Here is a 27,438-nt window from a genome sequence, read left to right as displayed (position 1 = left end):
CGCAACGTACAGTGGCGCTTCTACGATGTATTTGCAGGCCCTATACACGGCGTGTGAAAACATTTAGGTGGCCAAAAAATTTTTGGCACACCCACGTATGTCACGTCCGTGATAGTCGGACGCGCGCATAATTATAGATAGGTCCAAGAAGTTCGAGCGCAACGCTAATCCTTGCTATTGCAGGCGAGTGCTTCGCCATTCGGGCGAAACTGCCACTTTTTATGCAAAATATCCAAACAAAAGTTCCTACGACGAGATGAGAGGTTGTAATTAGAAATGAAACGTAGTTATCTTTGTACCATTTCAAGTGAATGAATCAGATAGGAGTGCGATGGATCCCATAAAAAAAAAAAAACAACGTGTTTGAGTTTGGAGCGAACTATACTGCTTTGTATAGAGCGAAAACTTCCTCCCCATCCGCAATTCAGAAAAAAAGTTGCGCCAGACGCCTGATCTCAAAACTAGGTATTCTATCGCTACTCCCTTTTCATTCATTCCGTCAGAAAAAAGAAAAGAACATTATTATTATAGGGAAAGAACTAACGCCAAGCGAAATTTCCCGTCGCAACACCAACGCCGGTTCACATCCTGAATTACCATATCTAAAGGCAAGGGATTTAAATCCCCGCTTTAATACAAGCTGTCCGCTAATCTTGTGAGCGTGGTCAATTTGAACTGCTGGCCTTCTTTCACTCTCCTAACACCCTTACCCCACACCTGAAGCCTGGTCGGGGATGTCGCGTCAAGCCGGCGACATCATTGACTCCGATGATGTCGCCGACCAACGCCGCCCTGTAAAAATAATTTGCACCACTAAATGTGAAAAAATAATGGTGTAAATCTGTCTTTAATGCCCACCCGTATACACTTCTTAAAAAATGTACACCCTGTGGGGCCTATCCCACAACGATACTCGTTATCTGCCTTGTTTGCGTTTCATTCCTTGAAAAACTCGGCGCTCGGTATACTTTCCTGTCGAGAATGCTGCGTCACGCTGATCAACGCGCAAGCCGTTCGTTCCTTGGAAGTATACCGGGCTCGCAGCGTTAACGAAAGTCAATGCGGGCAAGACAGATGACGATTATCGTTGTGGGACAAAATAATCCCCAAGGGGTGTAAAATTTTGTTTAAGAGTGTACACTTTTTGCAGTATGCCACCATGACACTTTCTTTTTTCTTTACACATTTTGCGGTGTGCCACCGATGCGGCGAGGCCTCATCGCATGCGACCAAGACTTCAGAGGATCGGGATGGAGGGCAGGTTTGGCGCATAATTAAACGTATGCCTCCAAAAGATGATGTGTAATAACAATATGAGAGAGTGTCGGGGAATTACGATCTCGTGGATGTATACTATACGCCGTGGGCGTCGCCTAGTGGCACAATGCGTCCGCATGTACACCTCATTCGGTGTAAACACGAGGTAAGCCCAGAATTTTCTTCACATGTACAACTCCGCGAGAAGCCAGCGAGAAGACGACGATCCCGCCGCAGCTAGAGGCTGCAACAAGGAGCTATGATCAAGATACACAACTCAAGGCCGTCCAGCAGGTCTCGGCAGCTCTAGAGAGGCAGCGACCGCGCGAAACCGAGGAGAAGGGGGGCAGCACCCCCAGGAAGGGGGCGGCGGCCCTCTCGGACCCGCGGAAGTAGCGAGGGACCAAGACCTCGAGGAGCACAACGTACGAGACTGACGTAGTGGCCGCGTCGCGGTAAAAGCTTGTCCTCCCTGCGTGGAGGGAGCCTAACCGACTCTGCAGGCATTTTCACTAAAGTTGTTCTCTCTCGTCCAGGGCTTTTCGCCAATCAATTCGATTACGCCTGCGCCGCAAGACTTCATGAGGCGCCGGTGGTGGGGCAATCTGCGAAGCGATCCCATGGGCTCCGTGTACCCACTAGTGTACATGCGAACTCTCCCAGCAGCTTACTCTGCTAAGAAAGTATACTCTGTTAGTGGTGTCCGAGAACTCTCGCAAGTGGAAGCGAAATACAAGACAAGCAGTTCTTCCCGCAAGATGAGTCGACAGTATACTCCATTTTTTTTTCTCGCAGAGTGTAGTTCATCCCGCTCCTTTCTATTCCTTCCTCTCTCTCTCTCTCTCTCTCTCTCTCTCTCTCTCTCTCTCTCTCTCTCTCTCTCTCTCTTTCCCTTTAGATTAGTGCCTTCCTATACTGCCGTTGTTAAACATAAGCAAATATATGCAAGCTTGCGTCACATCAAAGATAAGCTTTACTTATGATGCACTCGTGAGTCGACTGTTCTTTTGTCTGAGTATGTCGCGAATTATTGAAGTCAGAATTCTTAATTATTATGTCACATAATCTTATTGTGTGTATGTTGCCGCATTGCTGCCCTGTTTCTAGGGCAGGCGGATCTAATCGAGCCACTGCTACACGGCTGTTCTTCCATTATCCCTGCCACTTAGTTTACGTAAATGCATTTGTGCGTTGAAATGCAATACTACATATTGATATCTGTAGAATGTTTTCCAGCCTTAAAAAGTGAATAAGGGTGTAAAATGCGGCTATAACTCACACCCTTACACTCATCTTGAGTGTAAGGGTGTACCCGCCGCGGTTGCTTGGTGGCTACGGTGTTGGGTTGCTAAGCACGAGGTAGCGGGATCGAATCCCGGCCACGGCGGCCGCACCTCGATGGAATCGAAATGCGAAAACACCTGTGTACTTAGATTTAGGTGCACGTTAGAGAGCCCCATGTGGTCCAAATTTCCGGAGTCCCCCACTACGGCGTGCCTCATAATCAGATCGTGGTTTCGGCACCTAAAAAACCCGTAATATAAGGGTAAACGAGAAGGGAGTTAACCGAGGGTCCTGATTTTAATTAGTCATATCATAAGAAGCCAACAAACACTGACACCAAGGACAACATAGGGAAAATTACTTGTGCTTAATAAATAAAGAAACGACAAATTAATGGGAATGATAGTGGATGAAAAAACAACTTGCCGCAGGTCTAGAATGATGCGAAGGCTGTGGGATTGTTCCCCCCAACTGCGGCAAGTTGTTTCTTCATCCACTTTGATTTCCATTAATTTATCGTTTCTTTATTTCATTTATTAAGCACAAGTAATTTCCCCTATGTTGTCCTTGGCGTCAGTGTTTGTTGGCTTCCTATGATATAATTTAAGGGTGTGAGTTACGGACAGATTCACGCCCTTATTAACTTTTACCGGTGTAAGTTCCTTTACAGTGTACCGCGCACTGATCTATCTTCATTTCTTCCCCGTTCTCACTCCAGCATAGAAAGCACTCTGTCTGTGGTGTTAGAGAACTCTCGCAATATTTCTTCCCCATTCTCACTCCAGTATAGAAAGCACTCCGTCTGTGGTGTTAGAGAACTCTCGCAATATTTGCGAGAGTTCTATAGAACTCTCGCAAATAAAACGAAATACAGGACTAGCAGTTCTTCCTGCAGTATGGGTCGACAGTACTGCCCCCACCTTTTTTTGTTCTCTCGCACAGTGTATACCTGCGAACTTATCTATCCGTATTTCTTCCCCATTCTCACCCCAGCACAGAAAGCACTCCGTCTGCGGTGTTAGAGAACTCTCGCAAATGGAATGAAATACAGGACAAGCAGTTCTTCCTGCAGTATGGGGGTCGACAGAACCCCCCCTTTTTTGTTTTTGTTTTTTCACACAGTGCATACCTGCGCACTGATCTATGCTTATTTCTTCCCCATTCTCACCCCAGCACAGAAAGTACTCTGTGGTGTTCTATAGAACTCTCGCAAATGGGACGAACTACAAGCAGTTCTTCCTGCAGTATGGGTCGACAGTACTCCCCCTCCCCTCCTTTTTCTTCCTCTCACAGTGCATACCTGTGATGCCGGCGTTGTTGACGAGCACGTCGAGGCGCTGTTCGGAGGCCAGCAGCCGGTTCGCGAAGCCGCGCACCGAGGCCAGCGACCCGACGTCGAGCAGCGCGAACTCGACCCGGTCGTTTCCGGTGAGGCGGCGGATGGCTCCGCAGGCGGCGTGGCCCTTGCTCGGACACCGGGCCGCCACGATCACGCGGGCGCCGAGCCGAGACAGTTCGAGCGCTGTTTCAAAGCCGATGCCTTCGAACGTGGGGAACAGAGAGACAGATGGGGATCGGCTGCAGCAGCTACGAGGGCGTGTACGTGCGTGTATTTTTGGCATACTGGTAATCACCAATTTTCTCTGGGAGCACATTTATATAAAAAAAGAAAGATATGAGTTCTACGTTCTATTTATATAACAGAACATAGGCTCTTTCAGGAAGGGGGCGCTTAAAGGAGGCTAAGTGCAACGAAATTTCACTTTGGCTAAATTTCTTACAAATGAGTGGTGTATGTCACTCATGCGAAGCAATCTTGGCAAAGTCTCGGGTTCAACATTGCCTAATTTCCTTATTATCGGCCGTCAGATAGCACGTAAGCGGACGAAGCTATAATTGCACCTGCTGGATAGCGGATGTGACGTTAGTCCCAACACGTCGCCTCCAAGACAGCCGCAGGCGGCGCACAATCTGGCAGTTCGTGCACGCTGATGGGAGTAGCGCGCTTTCTGGGTCACGCGTCACTTCCGGCGAGCGCTAAAGGCCCGACCACATGGAGCGCGGGACACGCGTCTCGCTACGCGTTTACGCGTCAGCTCTTATACGCAGCTACGAGTTCGTATGCGTGTGACAAAGGGAAAGGCGACCGGCTACACGATGCGCGCACAAATGGGCGCTTCACTGCGCTATATATCACCGTCAGCGGAACGGTTCGGGTTTGGGTTTGAAGAGAGTTTATTCGTAACTTCATTAGGCGGCTTTCTTTTTCTATTCATATAATCAATATAAAGGTATCACATTGTTTTCGAATTGAGAAACACACGTCGTTAATGTAAATAAATCTGAACGATCGATGTCACCACCATGAGGGAAGATTACATGCCGGTCACGTGATGGTCGACGCACAGCCTGCCACTTCCGTCGTGGCCTCGCAGACGCGTGACCTGTAGCAAGGCGCGAACGATTGGTCCCGTGTAGCGTGGCCTTAACGGTGGTGTTCTTTTTTTTTTTTCCTTCTAACTGGGAACATGTATAGCGACTGCATCGAACACGGGATCGAAACATTAGCATTGTGGTGGTGCTCCTGCAAGAGTATTCAAAAGCAATTCCGTTCGGCCCCGAATAGACGAGGAAATCACAGTCATACAGTAAGCAATGGGGATTTAAAAGCAGCTGCGGGGGCATTAGCATGCAGAAGATTGAGATAATTAAGCAAGAGAAGGCAACAGGGATTAGTGTTGAATTTCTATTTATATCAAGGTCACATTCCATTTATACTGTCGCATTTCCATTAAGGAAGGCAGACCGGTTAATCACAATGGCATCCGATTTGCTACCATAATTTGGGCAAGCGCGAAATAGGAACAAAGAGTAAGAAATACAATCGACAGCTAATGGATCTATGGCCGTACACTTTTTGTCGACTCTCTTCTGTAGAAACTCTGCAAGTAACACGCCTCAAAGGGTATCGACAACAATCGACAAACAGAAAGAGACTCGTTAACGAGCTTTATATATGTACAGATAATCCGTACATTTTTTGTAGACAGAAGAACAAATATTTAAGAAGACCAAGGCAGAATATATTTGAAGGAAGGCGGAGACGAAAAGTATGGTTTTGCGCGAATTCATTGTGGCTAAGCAGCAAAAGGAAACACGTTCATGGGGAAGAAAATGACAGGACATGGGTTCTACTCTTCGAGTACGTGTTTGCTAGCGCTGTTTGACCCCAATGAATTCATACCATCTATCTCAACTTTCGATGTGTCTTACACTCTACGTGAAAGACTATGTTTAGACAATCATAGACTGACACTAAATTTGTTTTTGCGAAGGGTAGACTCACCGGCATTGCCTCCAGTGACGACAACAGTCTTGCCGCGCATGTCCGCGCCGCCGTGCGAGTGGTCCAGGCAGAGCTCGCCTTTCCGCTTCTTGCGAGAGAGTGCCTTGAACATCACAACGGTCGCGAAGACGCACAGGATCACGGCGAGAAGCAAGAGAACCGTGTGCTGAACCCGGGTGTCGACGAACAGCAATCGGTCCACGGCCAGGAGGGGTGGATGGCCGCTGCACGGGGTCAAAGAGATGGCTCTTGTGGCTGTCGTACGTGCGGCTCAACGACGACCCTCTCGGTAACAGAAACGGATCTCGAAGTCTGTGCTTTCGCTGAGTGCATGCGCCACGAGCGATCGCTGGAACCGGAAACACATCATGACCGCCATGTTTCGGACGACACCTATTTGTGAGGTGTCGTATGAAAAAAGTTCACCGACGATTACGATACTAGCTAATGCGAAATTTGAGCGCAGGCTCTATATGTGTTTTCATTTCGCGATATATTGCCTGCCGCTGCCAATCTGTATCGCTTAGTTTTTCTTTTCTTTTACAGTAGCAGCTGTTTACACCGATAACTTCGATCGCGCTCCGCGGTATGTGTCACTGCCGTAGTAGCTACCCGGTAATTATCATTTTCGTATGGTAGTGCCAAAGGTACACATCGAGACCGAAGAAGGCCTGTCAGTAGATACTGAACCCGCGACTTCTTATTTTCGGAAACTGAAGGTCCGACCAAATACGCCGCCTATATCGCTTTCTTTCCTCCTTATGGTCTTTGCATATTTATTGCAACATGTAAATAACACACACAAATAACGTTATGGCATAGGTGAAATATTATTGGCAGTCATAACACAGGCCAACCGTGCGGCAAGCAATAAATGGACTACTGGTCCAGCAAACTATGGTGATTTCGTTAAAATGCACAATGAGAGAGAGAGAGAGAGAGAGAGAGAGATAAAAGAATATGGAATGGCAGGTGTATAAGTTAACCAGGCGTGCGATGAGCGTTCGGTTGGCTACCCTGCACAAGGGAAAGGGAATGATGTAGTAGTGTAGCAGACACAGCTTGTCGGTAAGCATCTTCTCGGGACTGTCGCTTTCAAGGAAGTCACTAACGCGCGTGTACTTTTCTGGGTTGATGGTGGGGCGGGGATGAATAAGCACTTAGTCACGATTAGCTGCCAGTCTGGCCGAAGGTCCCTTTCGCTTTATGCATCATTTAGATGGACAACCATACCAGTGAAATGCATGCATTCTGTGTACCGCAAGACTACATAGGGTATGAACTCAGTGAAGGCGCTCTAAGCGATATTGCCTCACCGGGCCGGCAGTGCATTGTTACACTGCGTAGACTCTGCAGGTGTCTCCGTACGCTGTGCCTAGTGTTTTTGGCGATGTACAAGTTTTGCTCTCGAAGTGCACTTGCTGGCCAACGCTAGCCGAAACTGTGGCTACAATGCAAATTCGTAGAGCAATTTCTCAGTGAAATTTTATGGGGCACTGGACACAAACACTCTAAGAAATGTTTACACCCTTTGGAGTGCCCCTTCTGCCACACAACAATAATCGTCATCTGCCTTGGTGAGTTTCCTTTCTTGAAAACGCCGCGCCTGCTACTTTCCAGTTGGGAATGCTATCATGCTGATAACGCGCATGCCGTTCGTTACTGGAAAGTACCGGGCTCGCAGCGTTAAAGAAAGGAAACGCATCAAGGCAGATGGCCATTATTGCTGTGTGGCAGAAGGGGCACTGCAAAGGGTGTAAACTTTTCTTAGAGTGTAAGAACTCACCGACACGCGCACTCACTCACTCACTCACTCACTCGCTCACTCACTCGCTCGCTCACTCGCTCGCTCGCTCACTCACTCACTCACTCACTCACTCACTCACTCACTCACTCACTCACTCACTCACTCACTCACTCACTCACTCACTCACTCACTCACTCACTCACTCACTCACTCACTCACTCACTCAAGCTGGTGCATCTGCAGAGCACTTTCGTTTGATGAGATTGGAAAGAAAAAGTGCGCGATTAAGGATAAGCGGAAAGAAGACATCGAAAGAAGAAGGAAAGGCTACAAGTGCGGCAGATCGAAATGAGCCGTAAGAAAGCTAAGTGTTTGCTTCCCTCTATAACAGTAGACAGCAGGCGAACGAGGAAGCAAAGGACGGAAAACGTACCTTGAGCGCGACTTTTTGGTTCGACTGCAAACAGAGAGCTCGATCGATCGAACAGGCGGAATATACACTCCTGCAACCTTTGAATTCCATCAAGTCGACAGCCAGGAAGCATCATGGGAGAACGCATTAGGCTTAGCTGTGTAGCTGCACGCGGTACCGAAATATATAGGGGGAAGCTTTACTGTATAAACGTTAATCACGTGGTATTTCGTGTGGCGCGCTCCAATCAAGGGTGCAATTACCGTAGGTTTGTCTCAGCTAATCAGGTAAACGCTTATGTAGAGCGCTCCCTCTTTATATAAGGTTGAGTGAGTGAGTGAGTGAGTGAGTGAGTGAGTGAGTGAGTGAGTGAGTGAGTGAGTGAGTGAGTGAGTGAGTGAGTGAGTGAGTGAGTGAGTGAGTGAGTGAGTGAGTGAGTGAGTGAGTGAGTGAGTGAGTGAGTGAGTGAGTGAGTGAGTGAGTGCGCGAGGGACAGCAGCTCCTCAGGATCAAATAAAGCCCGTTGTCTGTCTGTGAAAACGAAAAGGAGGCAGATTTCTAATATTTTTTTTTTCTGTGAACAAAATTTTCTTTTCAGTACTCTTTCTTTAGCGTCCTTTTTAGCTAATTAAAAGCACACGTCCGGAATGGTGTTTTAGTTTTCACAAGTTCAGTTTTTATTAACAGAGAAGACAAATATTTCCTATCTCAAATTCCGCGAGGAAACCGCGACACCGGAGACGTCATTCTATAGCTTCACAAACTTAACGATATTTTCGCGCACCCATTTTGCGCAAGAAACGTCAACGGAAGCTGCTTGCTTCCGTTGACGTTTCTTGCTTGCTTATTTCCAACGCAATGTGATGAGTACTCTTTGAAAAAAAAATAGCGAAAGAGAGAGTGAGAGAGAGAAATATCGCCGGACAGAAAGTGCCAAATTTGTGACGTCCGTGAAGAAGCAAGAACGGAACGCACTGTTGAGACACTTCATTAGACAATCTGTGTCCAATACTAGGCTATATATAAAAGAGAATTTCCGTGCAGAAACATCCACTACGTTTTGGTGCATCTCAACAGGATATCTATCGAAGATAAAAGAAAGACAGATAGGCATTACAATTATTTCTATACCGATTTCCCAAGAGTTGCGTCGAAACAGTCAGTTTGTCTGTTTCGACGCAACTCGCATCAATACTGAACCGAAGCGCTATATCAAGAACTCTTATTAAAGGGACACTAAAGCGAACCAATAAATCAGTTTAGACTAATGAATCATTGTTTCAGAACCCTGCAGACAGTCATATCAAAAAAATAGTTTGATTATTAGATGAGAAAATGAAGGCCCAAGTATCAGTATTTGAATTTCGCGCCGAAACCCCAGTGCCGGACGTCAGCGTGACGTCAGGGATTCCAATATATGTTTTCGCATTTGGGCCGCGCTGGCTGAATAAAGGTTCCCGAAACTTGCCATGTTTAATATTTGGTTCCTTTACAACACAATATAGTCAATCTGTACCGCTATATATATTTAGTAGGCCCTAGAAGATGACATCAAAATCCAAGACGTCACAACCCCCGGGTGCGGGAACTTAAGTAGGCGTCGCCACTCGTATTTCGTTCTTGCGCTTTTTCTGGCTTACCAAACGTCTTATCGTTGTAAGAGTGGTGTTTTTGGTGTTGTAGAACGGTAATTTACTGATGCAGAAAAAAAATCATTTTTCACTTTAGTGTCCCTTTAAATTTCTACTGTGGTACCGACACACCGTCGACTGTACTTGCGCTACAAACGAAACTTACCTGAATGACAAGTGAGCGTAACCAGTCAATGCTCAGGAGACGATGGTCGAGAGTCCACACGTTTCGAAGGATCGCGCGTTCCCCCAGCTTAGTTGAGCTAAGCTTATAGAAATATAGTTAAGATTATAGAAAACTGACCATAAACCGTACCTCGGTCAAGCGTCACTAAAGTTAGAAACAGCAGACGGCAGCCGTGCTGCTGGGTGACTCAAGTGCAAGCGAAGCCTTCTGGCCCGTGTTTCGCTTAGCGCTGTTTGTCCGAGAGGAAAATTGATGCACCGCGTCTCGCCCGCTGCGCAATGCGGCGTATTATCATAATGACCTGACCCCCCCCCCCCCCCCCACCCTCATCTTCTAACCGTCAACCTATTTGATGCCACCGTGGAGGCCAAACGTATCCGTAAATCATTACATCTGTATAAACGGGACGTCTTCGCAAACAACTGTTTCTTCCCATCGATTATTATTTATTTATTTATTTGTATCCGACAAATACTGCTACTGTATTAAGGTACACTGGAAATGTCGCCAACGAATGTGTCCATCAGCTTCATCCGCATTGTTAAATTGTTGTACAAGCAAAACGATAGGTAAAGCAGTTGGGGTATAAGACACGCTAGGCGGTCGTATTTACTATTAAAAACTGGTATACAAGAAAGAGAGAATACTTTCAACATAGAGAGTTTGAAGCAGGACTTGAACGGAACAGCATTTGAGCGTGTACATTCATTTCCAAAAAATAAAAGACCGCGAAAGAAAAGAAAAGAAATTCCACATAGGTTTACGGTGTCACTCAAAAAAAAAAAAGAAAACAGACAAGTCTTTAAAGCCAAACGCATGCATTCTCACACGAACGTGAACACACATACGCACGCACATAAATGCGCACACACGCAAACAGGCACAGACTCAAACACGCACAGACACTCGCACATACAAAAATAATCGCACTTGAAATCTCACCAAACGAAAAAAGATCCGCCACCTACAAAATTGGGGACGTAACAAGAAAAACGCAGAGCATGACGTCACAAAAATGCGGTGTCGCTGTACCGTCACATTTTCTGCAGACACAAAGTTTTTTTTCTACGCCGTCTAATGTCGCATATTTTTTTACTGAAGGCAATATTATATACTTGCAGACCGGATTCTAATAGTTGTCTAGTAAATATCATCGTTTGAAGCGTTGCACAGCGCACAAGTGCATGTCAACTTTAGTCGTTCAGTCGTCTGGTCGGTAATTTCGATTTTCTTTTTTCAAGCATTATCCGCCTCTTCATACAATACAGCTCAAGCATTAGAATTGCGCTATGTACCAGAGGTGATTACACAGAAAAAGAAAGGAACTGATGACATTGAAATGAAACAGCTCGTATGTGCTTGTTTACAAGCAAGCAGTTCGAGCAGTATAGAACCTATATAGCGTAACACAGCTTGCGGAAGAAGAAGAGAGCGCGAAGAACAGAGTAAGCGAGAAAGAGAGATGCCAACCAGACGGTCAACCAAGGCACACCTTGCTTGGAGCGGCGAAAAGGTTAAAAAAGAAAGAAGAAGAAATCAAGAACCGTTCAAAACAAAATAAAATAAAATAAAAACGCGGAAGACGGAGTCTACCGCCACACTCTCTCTCTCTCTCTCTCTCTCTCTCTCTCTCTCTCTCTCTCTCTCTCTCTCTCTCTCTCTCTCTCTCTCTCTCAATCGTCCCAGAAACCAGAACTCCGGCATGGGAAGGCCTGCGCCACTGCAACCGGTTTTTGGCCGCGCATCCTGCCAAATTTAGCGTCGAAGACTCAGTGCTGCAGTTGCGGTATGTGCGAGAGGTCAGAAAACAATGGGGAGGAGACTAAGTAAGTAAAGAAAGAAAGAAGGAAAGAGTGATCAATGTGTGTGCACGCCTGAATGTAATGCGAGAAGGAAACCAAAAAGGATGAAATATAGCGTACATGCACAGCGATCTGCATACTGAAAAAGAAAAAAAAAGTTATACAGTGTGTTCCAGCTAGCGTTCGCCGAGCTCTTAAAAAAAATAAGATATAGTACAATGATTACTCCTGCTAGTGGCCGGTCGGTCGGTCGTCAGTCCTTCTCCGTCACCAGGACAGATTTTTGCGTACTGTTTACCTGGACAACTAAAGTAAATTAATTAAATAGGCGTCCAACTCTTTGAATTAATAGAGTGACTTCCTATGACGCAATGTGTCGTTCCGTCCTGAAACGTCTTTTCCCAGTCCTTTTTTTTTTTCTCTTCAGCTCGGTAATTACCGCGTAATTATTTTCTTTCTTTCCTCGCTGCACTCCTATACAGGTCGCGACACACGAGAAGCGCAGCGTGATTAGACGCCCGGCACGCCGCAATACCAAAGGTTACAAAGAAAGTTATTTGAAGGAACTACTGTTTCGCCCACTGCCTGACTCCATCTGGAACTGGCGTGGCTGTTGGTGTTGGAATCGGCAATTCCGCTGATCGCGAGCAGTCTGGTTACGTTCAGAAACAAGAGTCAGGTAACCACGTCTTGTGGCACCATCAACTGGTTCTATATACGCTGTACAAATAAATGACGGTGCGAATTAATCTAACGGTGCGAACTAATTAATTAATTAGCAGATTATCAGACACGCTAAAGCTCTACTGTCTTCAAATGGATGACCCCAAGCACTAGAGGTGAGGTGGCTGGTGCAGGGCCCACCCCAGCCAGAAGACCCCTAAGAGACACTTCCTCCAACCGAGAAAGTTTGTGGGGAAGGGCGCAGACATGCCAGGGGATGAGGGTACATCCGCCCCGCCGGAGGGTATACGTTTTCGGGCAATGAGAACATGCAGAGCGGGGGGTCAGAGGGAAGGGAAAGGGGAACAGTTAGGGGTGCCGGGAAAGAGAGAGCATTGGCGGTCCACAAGGTGAACATTGTGATCACGGCCGTGTGCCTGGGCCCAGCGGACGGTGATGTTCACGCGTGAAGACTTGCGGATTTCGTGAATCTGCCTCACAAATGTGCGACGACTTACTACTCGCCAGATTTGGCTTCGCATATTTCGCTCTTTTCCCAAAGTGAATATCCGTATTAATTTATTCTTCATTTAGAAATTTCTCACGGCCTCCAAACAGGACCATTATGTGAGGAAGGGACAGTACGCAATGAATATAAAAAATCAAATATGAAAAGGAAGAAGAACAAGGCAAGGGCTAAATGTAGGCAATGTAACATAGGTTAAATCAATATTGAACATACTTAGTATTACACACTTTTGTTTTTGCGCACAAATGGGCCGTTATTCAATACGTAAATATGAATACGTGCGATGGGGAATTTAGCAATCACTAGAAACAGTCATAGATGGTTGGTATATCGCGTTTCTAAACGCCTCGGAATCATTAGCATCAGTAACACTATCAGGCAGGTCGTTACAATGACCGAATAAACGTGGCGGCGCCGATGTATTGAAGACTTCGGTGTGGCCGGAAAGACGAGCAAGGCTGCGATGATTGCGAAGCCGGCAAAATGCGCGACGTGGTTGTGATAAATGTATACGTTCACGCTTACTGTAGATTGTTTCATGGAATAAACAGACAAGGGTTACCTCCCTATACGTAATTCCGAGGATGGCAGCAATAGCTAGCAAGGTGTTTATCTTGAGTCACACTATAATAGCGCGTACATTATCGAGCGACGAAACGTGCTGGGCGTGGTTTTGTAACGATTTTAGTAAAAAAAAAATTGATTACATGCAGAGGCTTGGTGAGGTGACCAGATTTGACGATGCAAACTGGAGTTGCGGAGGAACGAATGTCAAGTGAGTGAGTGAGCTTCCGTGTTACGCGGAAGGCATCGGGCGCGCGAAGATGTCGTTTTATGACAAATGTGCGTGACGCCATATGCAGTATAGGTAACACTACCATAGAAAATCATGTTATCGCCAGTACCAACAAGGAGCATTAGCTGTGCGTGAAAAAGAAGAAAAAAAAGAACAAACACACCAAAAGCAAAGATAGACAAAGGCTGCCTTGAACGTTTGAAGTTCCCTTTTCCTGTTGTTTCCGAAAGCCCCCCTCTTTAGAGGAGAAAAAGAACAGCGAAAAAAAATAGAAAAACGCTTACAGCTTCTCCAAAATGACCATGACCACGTACTTTCTTCCTTTCTATATTCGTTTTTTTTTTTTATTGTGTACCGACCACCCTCGATCTGCCTAGACCGCAATGGCGTTAACCAGCGCGAAGCACAAAAGAACCGCAGTGCCAGAGCTTCCTGCTATTCAAACTCACGCAAGGACTCCGGAGTGTCGTTTCTGCTCAAAACGCGCAATAACTGGACACAAGCCAAGCCGGAAGACTGCAAAAGTTTCACGCGATTATTCTCGGAGAGTTCGGAAAATTTTCACAGCGCAAGTTGGCATTTCGGAATGGTGAATTCCTGGTCTGATTGGCGAGACATTTGTCCGAAAGGGAGCGCTAAAGTTGTATGGAAAGACAAGAAACGGAGACGTACAAAATCAAAGTTCGGAATAAGGGGTCAGAAAATTTGGTTTTCACAGTGTTTCATTTCTTTTTTGTTTATTAGCCTAGGTAAGACATTAGGCAGTATAACAGCAAGAGCCATCCATCCATCCATCCATCCATCCATCCATCCATCCATCCATCCATCCATCCATCCATCCATCCATCCATCCATCCATCCATCCATACATCCATCCATCCATCCATCCATCCATCCATCTATCCATCCATCCATCCATCCATCCATCCATCCATCTTTCCTCTTCGTGGGCTCTTTGTTTCCGTATAGAACTTGAGCGCGCGAATCCGCACCAAGTTGATACTGTCACTTCGTCGTAATGGTGCAAGGAAAAAGAAACACTGGCTTAACTCTGACCTAAGCAGTCTGGGGGCCGTACTCACAAAAAGCGCTTGGCGCTAGCGTTGTCAGTAAGCTAAATTTTTCGCCAATACTCATGCTCGATATACTGTCGATTAGCTGAGGCGGCTGGCCCTTCGCAATGAACGCTTACGAAACAAAATCTTTGCGAATTCGACCCTCGGTTGAAGCATTGCGGATTGCGTTGTTTCACAGCTGAGTGGCCTTTTTTCGTGCGCATTTTGTAACCACTTTAATTTCTGGGTAATATCTTCGGTGGCGGAGGAGTGCAATTTTGACGCCGGAAAGTACAAAACGCGGCCTAGTCGCCAACGCCAATCAATACCTTGGCCGCGCCTTTAAATATACGGCAGGGCTTCACTCTTCAGTAACATTCGTAAAAAAAAATAAAGATACTCCAAAGTTGGCAAGCCTTTTACTTTGTCAGCGTCCGAGCGGTTCACTAAAAGAAGAAAGAAAATTCCAATTGAGAAAGCTCTAGCTGGAAATGCAGTTCGTCGACCTATATATGCAGCAGAAGTCCACATCGGCGGTGCATGCAGCCCCAACTCGCGCTTGTATTCTCCTCTGCTTTTTTGTCGACTTCGTTGACCGTGGCGCGCGTTTCCATTAACAATTTTTTTCACAATCGCGCTTCATGAGGTGACTTTCACGGCGGTTATTCGGCAATGTCGCGTGTATTCAGCGGTAGCAAGCTCACTACGATGCGTGCCGATATCGCGTCGTCCGGCATAATTTGAGATGTAAGCCCGCACCAACGACGGTTCTTTATTATTGAGGTACAAAAACAGTAATGCGGCGAGGGTAGAAAGTAAAAAGAAAAATGATCAAGACATAGCCAACAAAATGAAACGGCTATTCAACACCGTTTCGTAACTGGGCTTCGTTGCGCTTGTCTGCGGGACGCACTTGACACGTGTGCGGATTGAGTTGTCCCAAACTCCGGCAAGATTGTGTGTACATGTCCTCTCTCGTGGATGCCCGCGCCTTTCCTGCAGCTGTCACCGCAGAACAAGCACCCGGACAAAGGAGAAATCATAGCTGCGAACTTGAACCCGCGTCACAAGGGTTCCCCAAGAGCAGCAACCCGACGCATTAGCAGGGTGCGCCCCAAATGCACCATAGGCATGTGCCGCTTTTTAATGAACGCCTTTCACGCCAACTCTTCAGCGAGTCGCACGCCATGGAGGTGGTGGGCGTGCGCCGCTCTTCAGTCAACCTTTCGCCAACAGGAGTCACTGAGTATGTGCCACTGAGTGTGCGGCAAACGAGGGGAAAATTCTGAGCATTGGCACTTCACGCTTCTATAGACTCATGTTCTCTCTCTCTCTCCCTATTCCCCTCCCCACGTGTAGGGTAGCAAACTGAACTCAGTCTGATTAACCTCCCTGCCTTTCCTTCTCCCCTTCTCTCACTCTCTCGTCTCGGAGGCCATGTGCGGACTTCTCGGCAGTACAGCTAGATGGCGCAGCGTGTTCAGAACGAAGCCCGAGAGAGAGAGACAGGAGCTCGGCTGCCGCATGACGCGTTTCTCGACGTTCGCACGCACCGGCGCATTTTGGAGGCTACGCTCGGGCTTTGCCATGGTGGCGCAAGATGGCGTCAGTTTCTGTTCGGGAAACGCGACAGTGGAATCCCGCTGGAGTACATGCCTCATACATAACTCGTTTAGCCGGTAGCAATACGTTGTGTTGCTATGTTATTTCATTGCTAAACGCATTACCGTTGAGAGTCATAGCAAAATGGCTGTTCTGCCGCAATTTTTTGCTTGGTGTACATGATACGTCACAGCGGAATGTGACATCTTGGGCCTTTTGAGCATGAATGTCGTACAGTGCGAATTACTGTGGTGGTTACTGCTGGTAAACATAACAGCCACGCTAACCGTTGTAGCAACAAACAGCAGCTATATATATATATATATATATATATATATATATATATTCTGGATACTGCCCGCTTCGATCGCCTGTTGTGGCGGTTACTTCTTTTGTGGGTCATCTGTGACGGTCGCCACTGGTAAACGTAATAGCCACTAACCGTGATTAGGCAGCAATATGGACTTCTTTTGTGGGTCATCTGTGACGGTCGCCACTGGTAAACGTAATAGCCACTAACCGTGATTAGGCAGCAATATGGCAGCACCCATGCAGCCCATACTGAATGCTTAAATCGAATGTCTTTTTTTATGCTGCTAAAATTAACAGAGGCGACGCCGAACCATAAAACTGCTTTGATTTTCACCTACATCACATGGTGCCACAGCATTAGCACTGATGCGTTGACCATGCGAAACGCTATAAAGGCGCAATTATTCACTGTATCAATAATTTACTACTGCGCTCCAGTATGGTTAGCGATGTCGGTGGCGAACAAACACCGGGTAGACGCCGACCAGACAATGTGGCACGGGGGAACACCTATGCCTACACAAGGCTGGAAAGAACTACGGTGAAAGCCCATATATATGTAGCAGAGCACCGCTGTCACATTCATGTGGACGCAGCTTATGGTTACAACGCGAAAATACTTGTTGCGTCAATCCACCAACCATGCCGAATTTATCTATAGGATGGCAAGCAGCTGCAGACGCTGAGCAGAGACGTGGCGCGGGTGAACACATCTTGAGGAGCATTCGGTCTTGCTATCGGCTAAGAAATCCTACAGCGTCCACAGTGCTAGGAGCAAAGTGTAGAACAAAGTGTAGAAAGCTTCGCTCATATAACTGCCTTACGTGATGCGTAAGGTATACGTATATCGGTAAAAGAATATTGTCGAGCCCTCCGTGTCAGAACTGAGCTGTTAACAGTCCCGGAATACTCAGTCTGGGATCGCGTTCACAGTTAACTCTACTGTACATAGTTCACTGCACTCTATTATCGTCATCGGAGCGCGCAAATACACCTTCTCTCTCTCTCTCTCTCTCTCTCTCTCTCTCTCTCTCTCTCTCTCTCTTGTTTTCCATTTTTCTTGTCCTATGCGAAGTGGTTTGAATTGAATTATGGGGTTTTACGTGCCAAAACCACTTTCTGATTACGAGGCACGCCGTAGTGGAGAACTCCGGAAATTTCGACCACCTGGGCTGCACCTAAATCTTAGTACACGTGTGTTTTCGCATTTCGCCCCCATCGAAATGCGGCCACCATGTACGCCTCCGAAGTGGTTTACCGTAGACAAAGCTCCTCCCGTTCAGCGCTCCGCCATTTCACGCGTCAAAAAAAAACTTCTGTCCTCTCTAAACAATAGGCTACGATCACGTTGCTGATGATAGCAATGGCGTCGATAATGAACGTAACAACTTATTGCTCACGTTATCCGCTGCTGCGGCGACGTCGACATGGAACGGGTGTGTCGGGCGCCGTCTTGTCCTGCCGATCAACCGGGCGTCGCCCCCCCCCGTCCGACGCAAATCCTCCTTCCGAAAAGAAGCCTCCCGAGGTTCGGAAAACGGGAACGCATCTGCACTAGCGCGACGGCGGCGACGGCGCCAGCAACACAGCCTTCGCTGCCTTGGCCGTACGGCGTAAGGAGGCCACTGCCACTCCGAGTCTGTTTGAGTACCGACTCGCCGAGGGGTGGGGAACAACGCGGCGACTCGAGCGAGACCTGCATGGGGTGAGAGCGTACGACAGGTGACGGCCGGCTCTTCCAGCCACTCCACTTATGCGCGCCGGTACCGCAACGCGGCGCCTTTTGGATTGCGCGCGTTAATGTCAGTGGCCTTGGCGAGACCCCTGCTTCGCGAGGGCGGCTGGGACGTTCACTCTACAGGCGTAAATTTGTGCGTGTTGATTGTTTCCCCCCTTTCTTCTTCTTCTTCTCGGTAAACTGAAGGGCATTGTTTGTCAGAGCACTACCCGAATGCCTTCTTCATTCCTTAACGAGAAGAAAGAGGATTGACCGAGGGGCCCGTTTTTATTAAGCATGTCATAAGAAGCCAGCAAACACTGACATCAATGACGCCGTAGGGGAAATTACTTGTATTTACGAAATGAATTGAAACGATAAATTATTGGAAATGAAAGTGGATGAAAAAATAACTTGGCGCAGGAAGACGTGGGATCGTTCCCCACCTTCGGCAAGTTGTCTTTTCATCCACTTTCCTTTGCATTACTTTGTCATTTCTTTAATTCATTTAGTAAGTAAAAGGGATTTCCCCTATGTTGTCCTTGGTGTCAGTGTTTGTTGGCTTCTTATGATATTGTTCCTTTCTTGTTCTTTGTTTGTACTCGGCCAACTTGACTTTCCATAACAGCGAACTAAAAGGTGGAATAATATGCGGGCACTGCGAGTTATCCTATTCTTTTTTTTTTTTTAGCCGGAAATAAGAAATCACTTAGGCGAGCAATCGCTCGGCCACTAGCAATTTCTTTTTTTTTTTTCACGCATACGCGAATACATTTTAATCTGCGCTGTGAGTGGTCGGAGGACCATTCCGAAGTTGCCTGATCAGCGTTGGCGACTACACAATTTACGCGGTCGGAACCAACCACCGCTGTCGGAGTACAGGTCGAAATCAGGCACTTTCTGCGCCCGTACACCCGCCTACTTCCCGAACGATGTCGTTGCACATACAGTTAAAGACATCACGCGCTCGGTCGTTGCAGCCCCGGCCAGTCTACCGCTACTGTAAACTAGAACATTAAGAGCAAAATCATACATCAGGCTCTTGCAATCAACGCGTTCTACAGGTGAGCTTGCACAATACTAAGATTGCAGCGCAGACAGAACGGACAACCGAAAAGTACACTTAACACGGCATCTTCGTTTTTCGCCAAAGCCTTACGTCGTCTGCCCGCGCACCGATTACTGTGGTGGCCGAAATATCGGGTGATACGAGCCGTGCCTGCGGCTCAAGACAGCCGTGCAAGCGGGCAAACGCTGATCAGAAGCGCGCAAGGGTGAGCGCTGTCACGTGCACAAATATGGCGGCGCCCTTTGGGTGTGGTGCCTTAAGACGTCTGTGCGTGCGTACGCTTTCACTCGTGTGGAGTTTGTCGAGGTTTTCTGAAAAGTCGGTTCATGTGAGCGTTTATCTTATTTACGAAATTCTTTGCATAATCTCTTTGATTTTTGTGATGAGGCTAGAAGGAGACATGTCAGTCTTTCGTTTTTTTTTTTCTCGTTTTTTTCAGTCTGGCATCATTTACAATCCCGCCCACCTTGATTCAGCCTTCGTTGCGGATTTACCGCAGTTCTCGTCATTTCCCACTACAGTTATCCTACACCATCTAAGAATTCCTAAATAAACCTTGTTTACACTGTGGAGAACAGTGACCGATATCCTAGGGTATACGGTATAGATAGAAACTGTACTCATTTACGAGGTAAAGTTTTCTTCACAGACAGGAGCTGGCTGCTGTAACGTAGAGAAACACTTCCAATTTAGCGTGTCATTTGCGCCTGACGTACACTAATTAAGGCGCGATCCCTTTAGCGAATTTTTACGGTGACATCAGTTAGCAATTCAAATGTGAGTTTGCTGGGTCCGTCAGGCAATCGTCGTCGAGCCGTCGTCTTTAGGCCACCGCTCATCGTCTAGCTGCTTCGTCCGCAATCGTAAATAAAAAAGAAAAAGAAGCTTTGCCCATCACCGGATCTCAAACTCGTGCTACTGCGGTAAACTATAAAGTACAGCTACAGCCTAACACGCTGAACAACAACAACAACAACAACAACAACAACAACAACAACAACAACAACAACAACAACAACAACAACAACAACAACAACAACAACAAATAGAAGATGATGACGAAGACGAACAAGAAGACGACGAAGAAAAATACGAACAAGAAGAACCCGAACAAGACAAACACTAACAAGAAGACGAACAAGACTACGACGAAGATGACGAACATGAACAACACCACGAACAAGGAGAACCACAAGTTTGGAGCCGGAGTGAAATTGGTGAAGTTGTTGTTCTTGCCTGAGAACATGGCTGAGTTCCTTCTGACTTTCTTTCCTTTCCTTTCTCGATCTCATCATGGCTGTTTTTCTCGTTATCCATGGCGGATTAAAAAAAGAAAGAGGACCGTGAGGAAGGTCGCGAAAGGATGATGGCCCCGAAATCCCAAGGCGTCGTTTACATTATAGAAAGGCCGGCACAACTGCCGCATTAATGGTCAGTTCCTTCACCCTCGCATGTTAAAAAATTGTCACATTCATGGATGTAATGCTTAGTATTTACCAACATTTATTTATTTACTTACTTATGTACTTATTTATTTTCCTTGTTTAGTGTAGCTCATTGCCACTGCAGAACTGTAAAGGGGAAGACATTTAATCAGCACCCGCCCATCGACTTCGCCTGTTCGACTTTGTGGCGTCGCAATCAAATGAAGTGGTGCTCTGTCCGCTGCCTTCGCGTGGACCTTCACAGAAAGGCCACGCAACCACTTTCGGTGGCCTAATTAGCTATGCAATTAGCGAACACGAGTCGCAGACCCTCTCAGAATTTAACCGCAGTCCACGCACTTATTCTCTCAGTTCGGAACCGATCGAGAGAGCGCAAACGCGTACGCGGGCAAAGTACGAAAGAGAAATGAAAAAAAAAAAACGAAACTATAACGACGCTTGTTTCCCTTTTTGGAATTTTTTTTTCACCCTGCTTCTTGTCGGTTTAGTCTCACTGTGGCCAAATGTCCCGCGAGCCTCCCCGCAGAAATAGACCGAACTTGCTATTCGTTAAGTGGTTAATTATAATCCGATCTGCTTTCACGAATTCGGCGAAATGCAGACAGCCCAAAGAGCCTCGCCGAATTAATGGGCTGGGCGTAATTGAGAAGTTTTCGAGAAGACGCCGAATCAGCTTTTGAGAGAAAAAGAAAACTACACGTAGAAACTCCCCTGGGAGTTGTCTGAGTATGCGTAGGGCATCGTGCCGCTTGCCCATCTCCACGCAGCCCGGTGTCATTATCAGTTACGAAACTTGATCCGATCAGCCTACCTGTGATAGCAACCTTATCGGTTGCTATCACCCTAATCTAACTCCATCCAAGCCTTATCAACACTTATCGGTCCGTATCGACCTTATCGCAATCGATGCAGTGCTTATCAACCCTGATTTGTCCTTATCAGCCTTATCTGGCATGATCCGACCCTTATGGACCCTTTATGGACTTATCAGTCCTCATCAACCTTACCGGACTTCATCCGACCCTTATCGGTGCTTATTAAGCTTATCGGAACTGATCCACCCATATTAAGCCCTCATCGCTCTTTAGCACCTTACCCATCTGCGTCGAACCGTTGTCAGCTGTCATAAGGCCTATCTAAACCCCTCACCACTCCTTGTCGTCCTTGTAAACTCATTGAGTGCTCATTGACCACCGTCAACATTTTTCCTTCCGAATTTATTCTGTGCTATCAATTAATTTCTTTACAGCGATCTGTCTTACGTGACAGATGGACGGACGGACGGACGGACGGACGGGTTTTCTCGTGGGGCATGCTTAGGAATGCTTGCGAATTCAGGAACTTTTGGAACTTTCGAAATTTAGGAACTTTTGGGCTGCCAATCGTGTGAACATTAGTGGGAACCTTTAGCTCGGGGGCAACACCTCTGATTCGCCTTTTGAAATGTACGTAAAACGTGGAAATTCTTTGATTAGGCAGCCGCTGTACCGATTTTCATTGACAATTAATGCACTTGAGAGATAAATAAGTTTAAGTTCTGGTGACTGTTGAAGCAGGTTTGGATTTGGTTGAAGCAGGTTTGGATTTTTTTAACGAAAACTTCCGGAAATTGGCAAGCTTTCAAAAAAAAAACTGAAGCATGAAACTAGAAATCCGTAACTCCGCACCAACGATGATATCGCAGCTCTGTACATTGCATCTGTCATAGCATCTAAAGCGGTCAATGTTGACATAGGAATTTAAAGCCCACACGAAATTGTTATAATGCCTACGAGGGTTCTGCAAAAGTCCTACCCACATACTAGCGGAATATCTCGAAGTGGTGTATAATACATCACTTTCATCCACTTTAGATGCAGTTCACCGAATTGTGATATCCTTTTGATTGCCGAGTTACAGAGTTGTAAATATTCATATCACAAGAAGCAACAAACACTGACACCAAGGACAACACAGGGGAAGTTACTTGTGCTTAATAAATGAAATAAAGAAAGGATAAATTAATGGAAATGAAAGTGGATGAAAAAACAACTTGCCGCAGGTGTATGGGAACGATCCCACAAACTTCGCGTTTCGCGTGCGATGCTCTACCAATTGAGATACCGCGGCGCCGTTTCCCCATCCACGTTTCCTCATCAGTTGTAAATATGACACTAGTTGTTTTTTTTTTTCATTTTTGAAATTTTCACCATTCTTTTTTGAAGGCATAAATAAAAAGAATTCGTTTCACACGGCCACTAGATCTCGAGCTTTTTTTTTTTCTCGAATGTAAGTAAGTTTAATCGAATTCGGTGGAGTGGTCGCCGAGAAAATCAACTTCTCTCTTTCATGTATTTGGATAGAAACCGCGAGCACAGCTTCCTCTTAAACATTGAAGTCCGGTGAAGAATAAAAAAAAATGAAATGTAAGATACAACGCGTGTGTCGTTATCATCCTATGTGCTTTATGTCCACTGCAGGACGAGCAGCTCTCCAAGCGATCTCCACTTACACCAGTCTTGCTGAACTACAGCCCGTCCTTGATTGGGCTGTAGACTGAGAACGGTTCACCTAATAAAAAAATATGCTTCCTGTTACTGAAGCATTCCGTGCCACTCTTGAACTCGGGAAAGAAGCGGCAATTCATGTAGTGTTGACGTCCTAAACTAATACTTGGACCAGTATTGCTTGATTGACTGTTGCACCTAAACTGTTGATTCTTGACTTGTAGGGGAGGGATTTTGACAAGTTTTCACTCCTTGGTGTTTTTCAACGTGCGCCCTCACGATCAATCAATCAATCAATCAATCAATCAATCAATCAATCAATCAATCAATCAATCAATCAATCAATCAATCAATCAATCAATGCATTATTTCTGTTTTCTTAGATGGGAAGCTGAAATTGGCGATAGAAAAAGCAGTCTTCACGAATGAATCTGCATTTTTTTTATTCCACAAGCTTCTCTCCCCCCCCCTCCTCTAACCCCCCCCCCCCCCACACACACACGCCCGCGCAGCAGCCCCTCTCTGGCTCTGGCGAATATCAATAATAATTCATTTAATATGTTTTTCTAAAACAATGCGAAATTGCGATCACGTGCAACCTGACCTTTACCCTTGTGTAGATATCCTAATCATTAATTTAGTATGAAATTCATTAAGGCAATTTAAAGTCTGTTACTCGGGAAAGTACTTCAATCTTGCAGAGAATTTGAAGTTGCTTGTAATGTGTGAGCGGTACCCTGTGATTATAGTTATGTTACAGCATGGACATCACACAGAGAAAAGTCTATCGCTAATAGGCTTCGCTTAGTGGCGCGTCCATATACCTATTGCTTTGTGAAGTACGTGGAACGGTGCAGATCCATATTGCGTTGGCATTATGAAACAAATTATAGATTTCCGAAGAAGAAAAAGAAAGCCGAATCTCCCTTCTAACTAAAGTTAGTGAAGATACTTTTTCCTGCTGGAATTTTTAGGTTGTTACTCGTTTTGTCGAATCTCACATTCAATTTAACGCATTTCGGAAATCTACATATGTGAAGTTTAAATTTAAAATATTCATTAGGTTTATCAACCAGAGCTTTGGACAAGGCCCAATATTGGGTATTGGGTATTGGGCGCCCGCCCAGCTAAGCCTTACGACGGGTACGGTCTAGCCGACGACCTTGGCCCAGTTCGGCGCACCAATGGCCACCAATGATGGCACCGAGATGAATCTCGAGCACGCGCAAATCCCACTTCCTGATGAACCTGCCGGCGGAGACTGGCTGACTGTTAAGTACGGTCGGAAGAAAACATCGACTCCCACCAATCCACCTCTCCAACCCCGACACCCATCGGTTCCCCGACAAGCCCGACTCCCACCGCTACCCCGAAATGACCTCAAGGTAATCATCCGCCCCCGAGAAGGACTCAACCTTGCCACCTGGACCACGCCACAGGTTGCTGAAGGCATCAAGCTGGCATGTCAGCACCCCACTACTGAGCACGTACGGACCCTTACTGTAAGAATTGACCCAGTACAAAACATCGCTATTGCTAGCACACCAAACGAAGAGCTAGCTATGAGCATCCGTCGCATCACTACAATTCACCTGGGCGGTCGAGAATTCGCAGTCACGGCATACGTGGCGGCACCCGACAGCTCCGTCAAAGGGGTCATTCATGGCATTCCCGCAGGAACTCCCACAGAAGTCCTCCTTAACGGACTCTATGCACCTGGCCGAGAAATCTTACATGCCCGTATGCTCGGACAAACCGCTACGGTAGTGATCACATTCACTGGCAAGGCTGTACCCTTCTACGTGCGATACTACAGCGGTGAAGTGCGATGCAAACCATTCCGACCAACCACGCATTTCTGCCGCATCTGCCACCAAGTCGGCCACCGGACCGATGTATGCCCAACTCCAGAAGCAAACGTATGCCCCCAGTGTGGTACACGAAACCCAACTCAGGACCACCCCTGTCACCTCCGGTGCGCCTTATGCCAGGGGCCTCATCCTACGGCTTCCAAGGAGTGCCCTGATCGACTGAAGAAGGCATCTTCAGCATCCCGAAGGACCAGCCGCCGGGACTACTCAAGGTCGAAGTCTCAGTCACGTACAGACCAGCAACGGAGGCGTTCCCGCTCCAGGTCTCGCTCCTGCTCGCGGAACCAACAAGGAGGGACACGGAACCTCAACGGACCTGCTGTACCGGGATCACAAGCGGTGAGCTGGTCAGCACGGCTTTTCCCCTCTCACACAACCCACCAAGACAACACCCTGTCATCGCGTCTACACACAGCACCCACCCTACACAATTCTTCGCCCATAAACAATACTGACGTTCAACTGCAAATTCTAGCTGAGCTAAAGGCCATCAGAGAAGAAAACAAACGCCTTCATGAAGAAAACAACAAACTTCGCACGCAGATTGCAGAACTATACGCCACTCGTACTGCCACTCAGCATTCCACACTAATGACCGCACCCTCAATGCCATCATCTTCGGAACGTTCTGAACCGATGATTCTCGCGGAATCAGCAAAACCGACAGAAATCGCACAAGTCGAGGAGAAAGTTGATGTACTGCAACGGCAGCTCCTAGCAATGCAACAAAGCATCCAGCAACTGGCAAGTGTTATTGAAGAAACACGGCTCGCAAAAGATCAGCGACGGAAGAAAGTTAGAACACTAGTACAACAGGAAGTAGAGCAGGGACACCCTGCCGATCCACCCGTCAGCCAGGACGAATAGCAAAACCAAGCACAGGAACGAAAACCCACTCATAATCTGGCAATGGAATTGTCGCAGCTACAAACGCAAGCAAGGGTCACTGAGACAGTACATAAGTAACGCCAAAATGAGACCAAGCGTAATCGCACTACAGGAAACAGGCACACACCCAACTCAAACTGGCTACAACACACATACCACCACGCCTGACAGCCGCGTGGCCACACTTACAGCTAAAACGCTCACAACCACACAACACACTATAGACGGCAGTGATGTCGATCATAACCTAATTGAGATCCTGCCGCTCCAACGAGGCCGAAAGAGCCTTTTCATACTGAATATATACAGCCCACCCAAGCAGAAGCAGGCCAAGTTCGACTACTTGATGACTAAAGCGATGGGCATAGCCAAAAATAATAGTCTGCTGATTGTAGGCGACTTCAACGCGGCTCACCAGGCATGGGGCTACACGACAGCCACATCAAAAGGCACTGCACTCCAGTACACGATACAGCAGCACCGTCTCACCATCCTCACAGACCCCGCATACCCCACACGTCTAGGAAACAGCGTCTCCCGAGATACATGCCCTGACCTCACCCTCACTAAAGGGATACAGCAAGCTTCCTGGCACAACACGGAGGAAACTCTGGGCAGTGACCACTGCATACTTGCCACCACATTGAACGTTACGCATGCACGACACCCGATAAAAAAGACAACACTCACAGATTGGACAGCTTTTCGCAAAGAGCGAGCGGATGACTCCTCAACCAGTATTACGGATCTCGAGCAGTGGGTACGAGAGCTCCAACAAGACGTAGCCAGACATTCAAAACAGATCACACTCACCACAGACATACCGGCCGTAGACCCGCACCTTCTTCATCTCTGGGAAGCACGTCGAGGCCTTGTTAGGAGATGGAAGCGCCAAAAACATAATCGTAAATTGAAACTACGTATAGCGAAACTCACGGCAACCGCGGAATGTTATGCTGAGGAGCTCACCCGTCACAACTGGCGACAACTATGCAACAAGTTGCAGGGTAATCTTAGCACGGCCAAAACATGGTCGCTGCTACGCCATCTTCTTGACCCCACACAAAGCAAGGCAATTAGCCAGCAAACAATTCAACGTATCCTGCACAACCATCCGGGTTCTGATGACGAAATCCTGGAGGAGTTGCGGGCGCGGTACATAGGCGATTTCGAACCCGCACAAGGACAACCTCCAACCTACAGCGGGAGCGACAATTACGACCTCGACAAGCCGATCACCATCACTGAGGTGCAACAAGCACTCCATGCACTCACACGAAACACCACCCCAGGCAAGGACAAAATAAATAACAAGCTCCTGCGCAATCTGGATGATGGC

General features: G+C 46.9%; 1 protein-coding gene across 4 annotated transcripts in view; it reads right to left on the bottom strand.

Moving 5' to 3' along the window:
- The window catches only part of LOC142588103 (retinol dehydrogenase 14-like), a 169,166-nt gene that overhangs the window by 14,038 nt on the left and 127,690 nt on the right, over positions 1 to 27,438 (bottom strand). For 2 of the 4 annotated variants that reach the window (XM_075699571.1, XM_075699569.1), the window contains exons 1-3: positions 18,024 to 18,199; positions 5,888 to 6,111; positions 3,842 to 4,081 (exon numbers count right to left, since the gene is read on the bottom strand). In XM_075699571.1, coding sequence (XP_075555686.1) covers positions 3,842 to 4,081; positions 5,888 to 6,111; positions 18,024 to 18,052 — 493 coding nt within the window. In that variant the 5' untranslated portion in view covers positions 18,053 to 18,199. Of the gene's footprint in view, positions 1 to 3,841; positions 4,082 to 5,887; positions 6,112 to 9,843; positions 9,900 to 18,023; positions 18,200 to 27,438 lie in introns of those variants that run through there. The other 2 variants (XM_075699573.1, XM_075699572.1) reach the window with 2 other exon arrangements.

This window comes from Dermacentor variabilis, chromosome 7 (assembly GCF_050947875.1).
Source record: "Dermacentor variabilis isolate Ectoservices chromosome 7, ASM5094787v1, whole genome shotgun sequence".
NCBI lineage: Eukaryota > Metazoa > Arthropoda > Arachnida > Ixodida > Ixodidae > Dermacentor > Dermacentor variabilis.
Note: the sequence above shows the minus strand (reverse complement) of the source record. Positions and strands in the feature narration are given on the sequence as shown.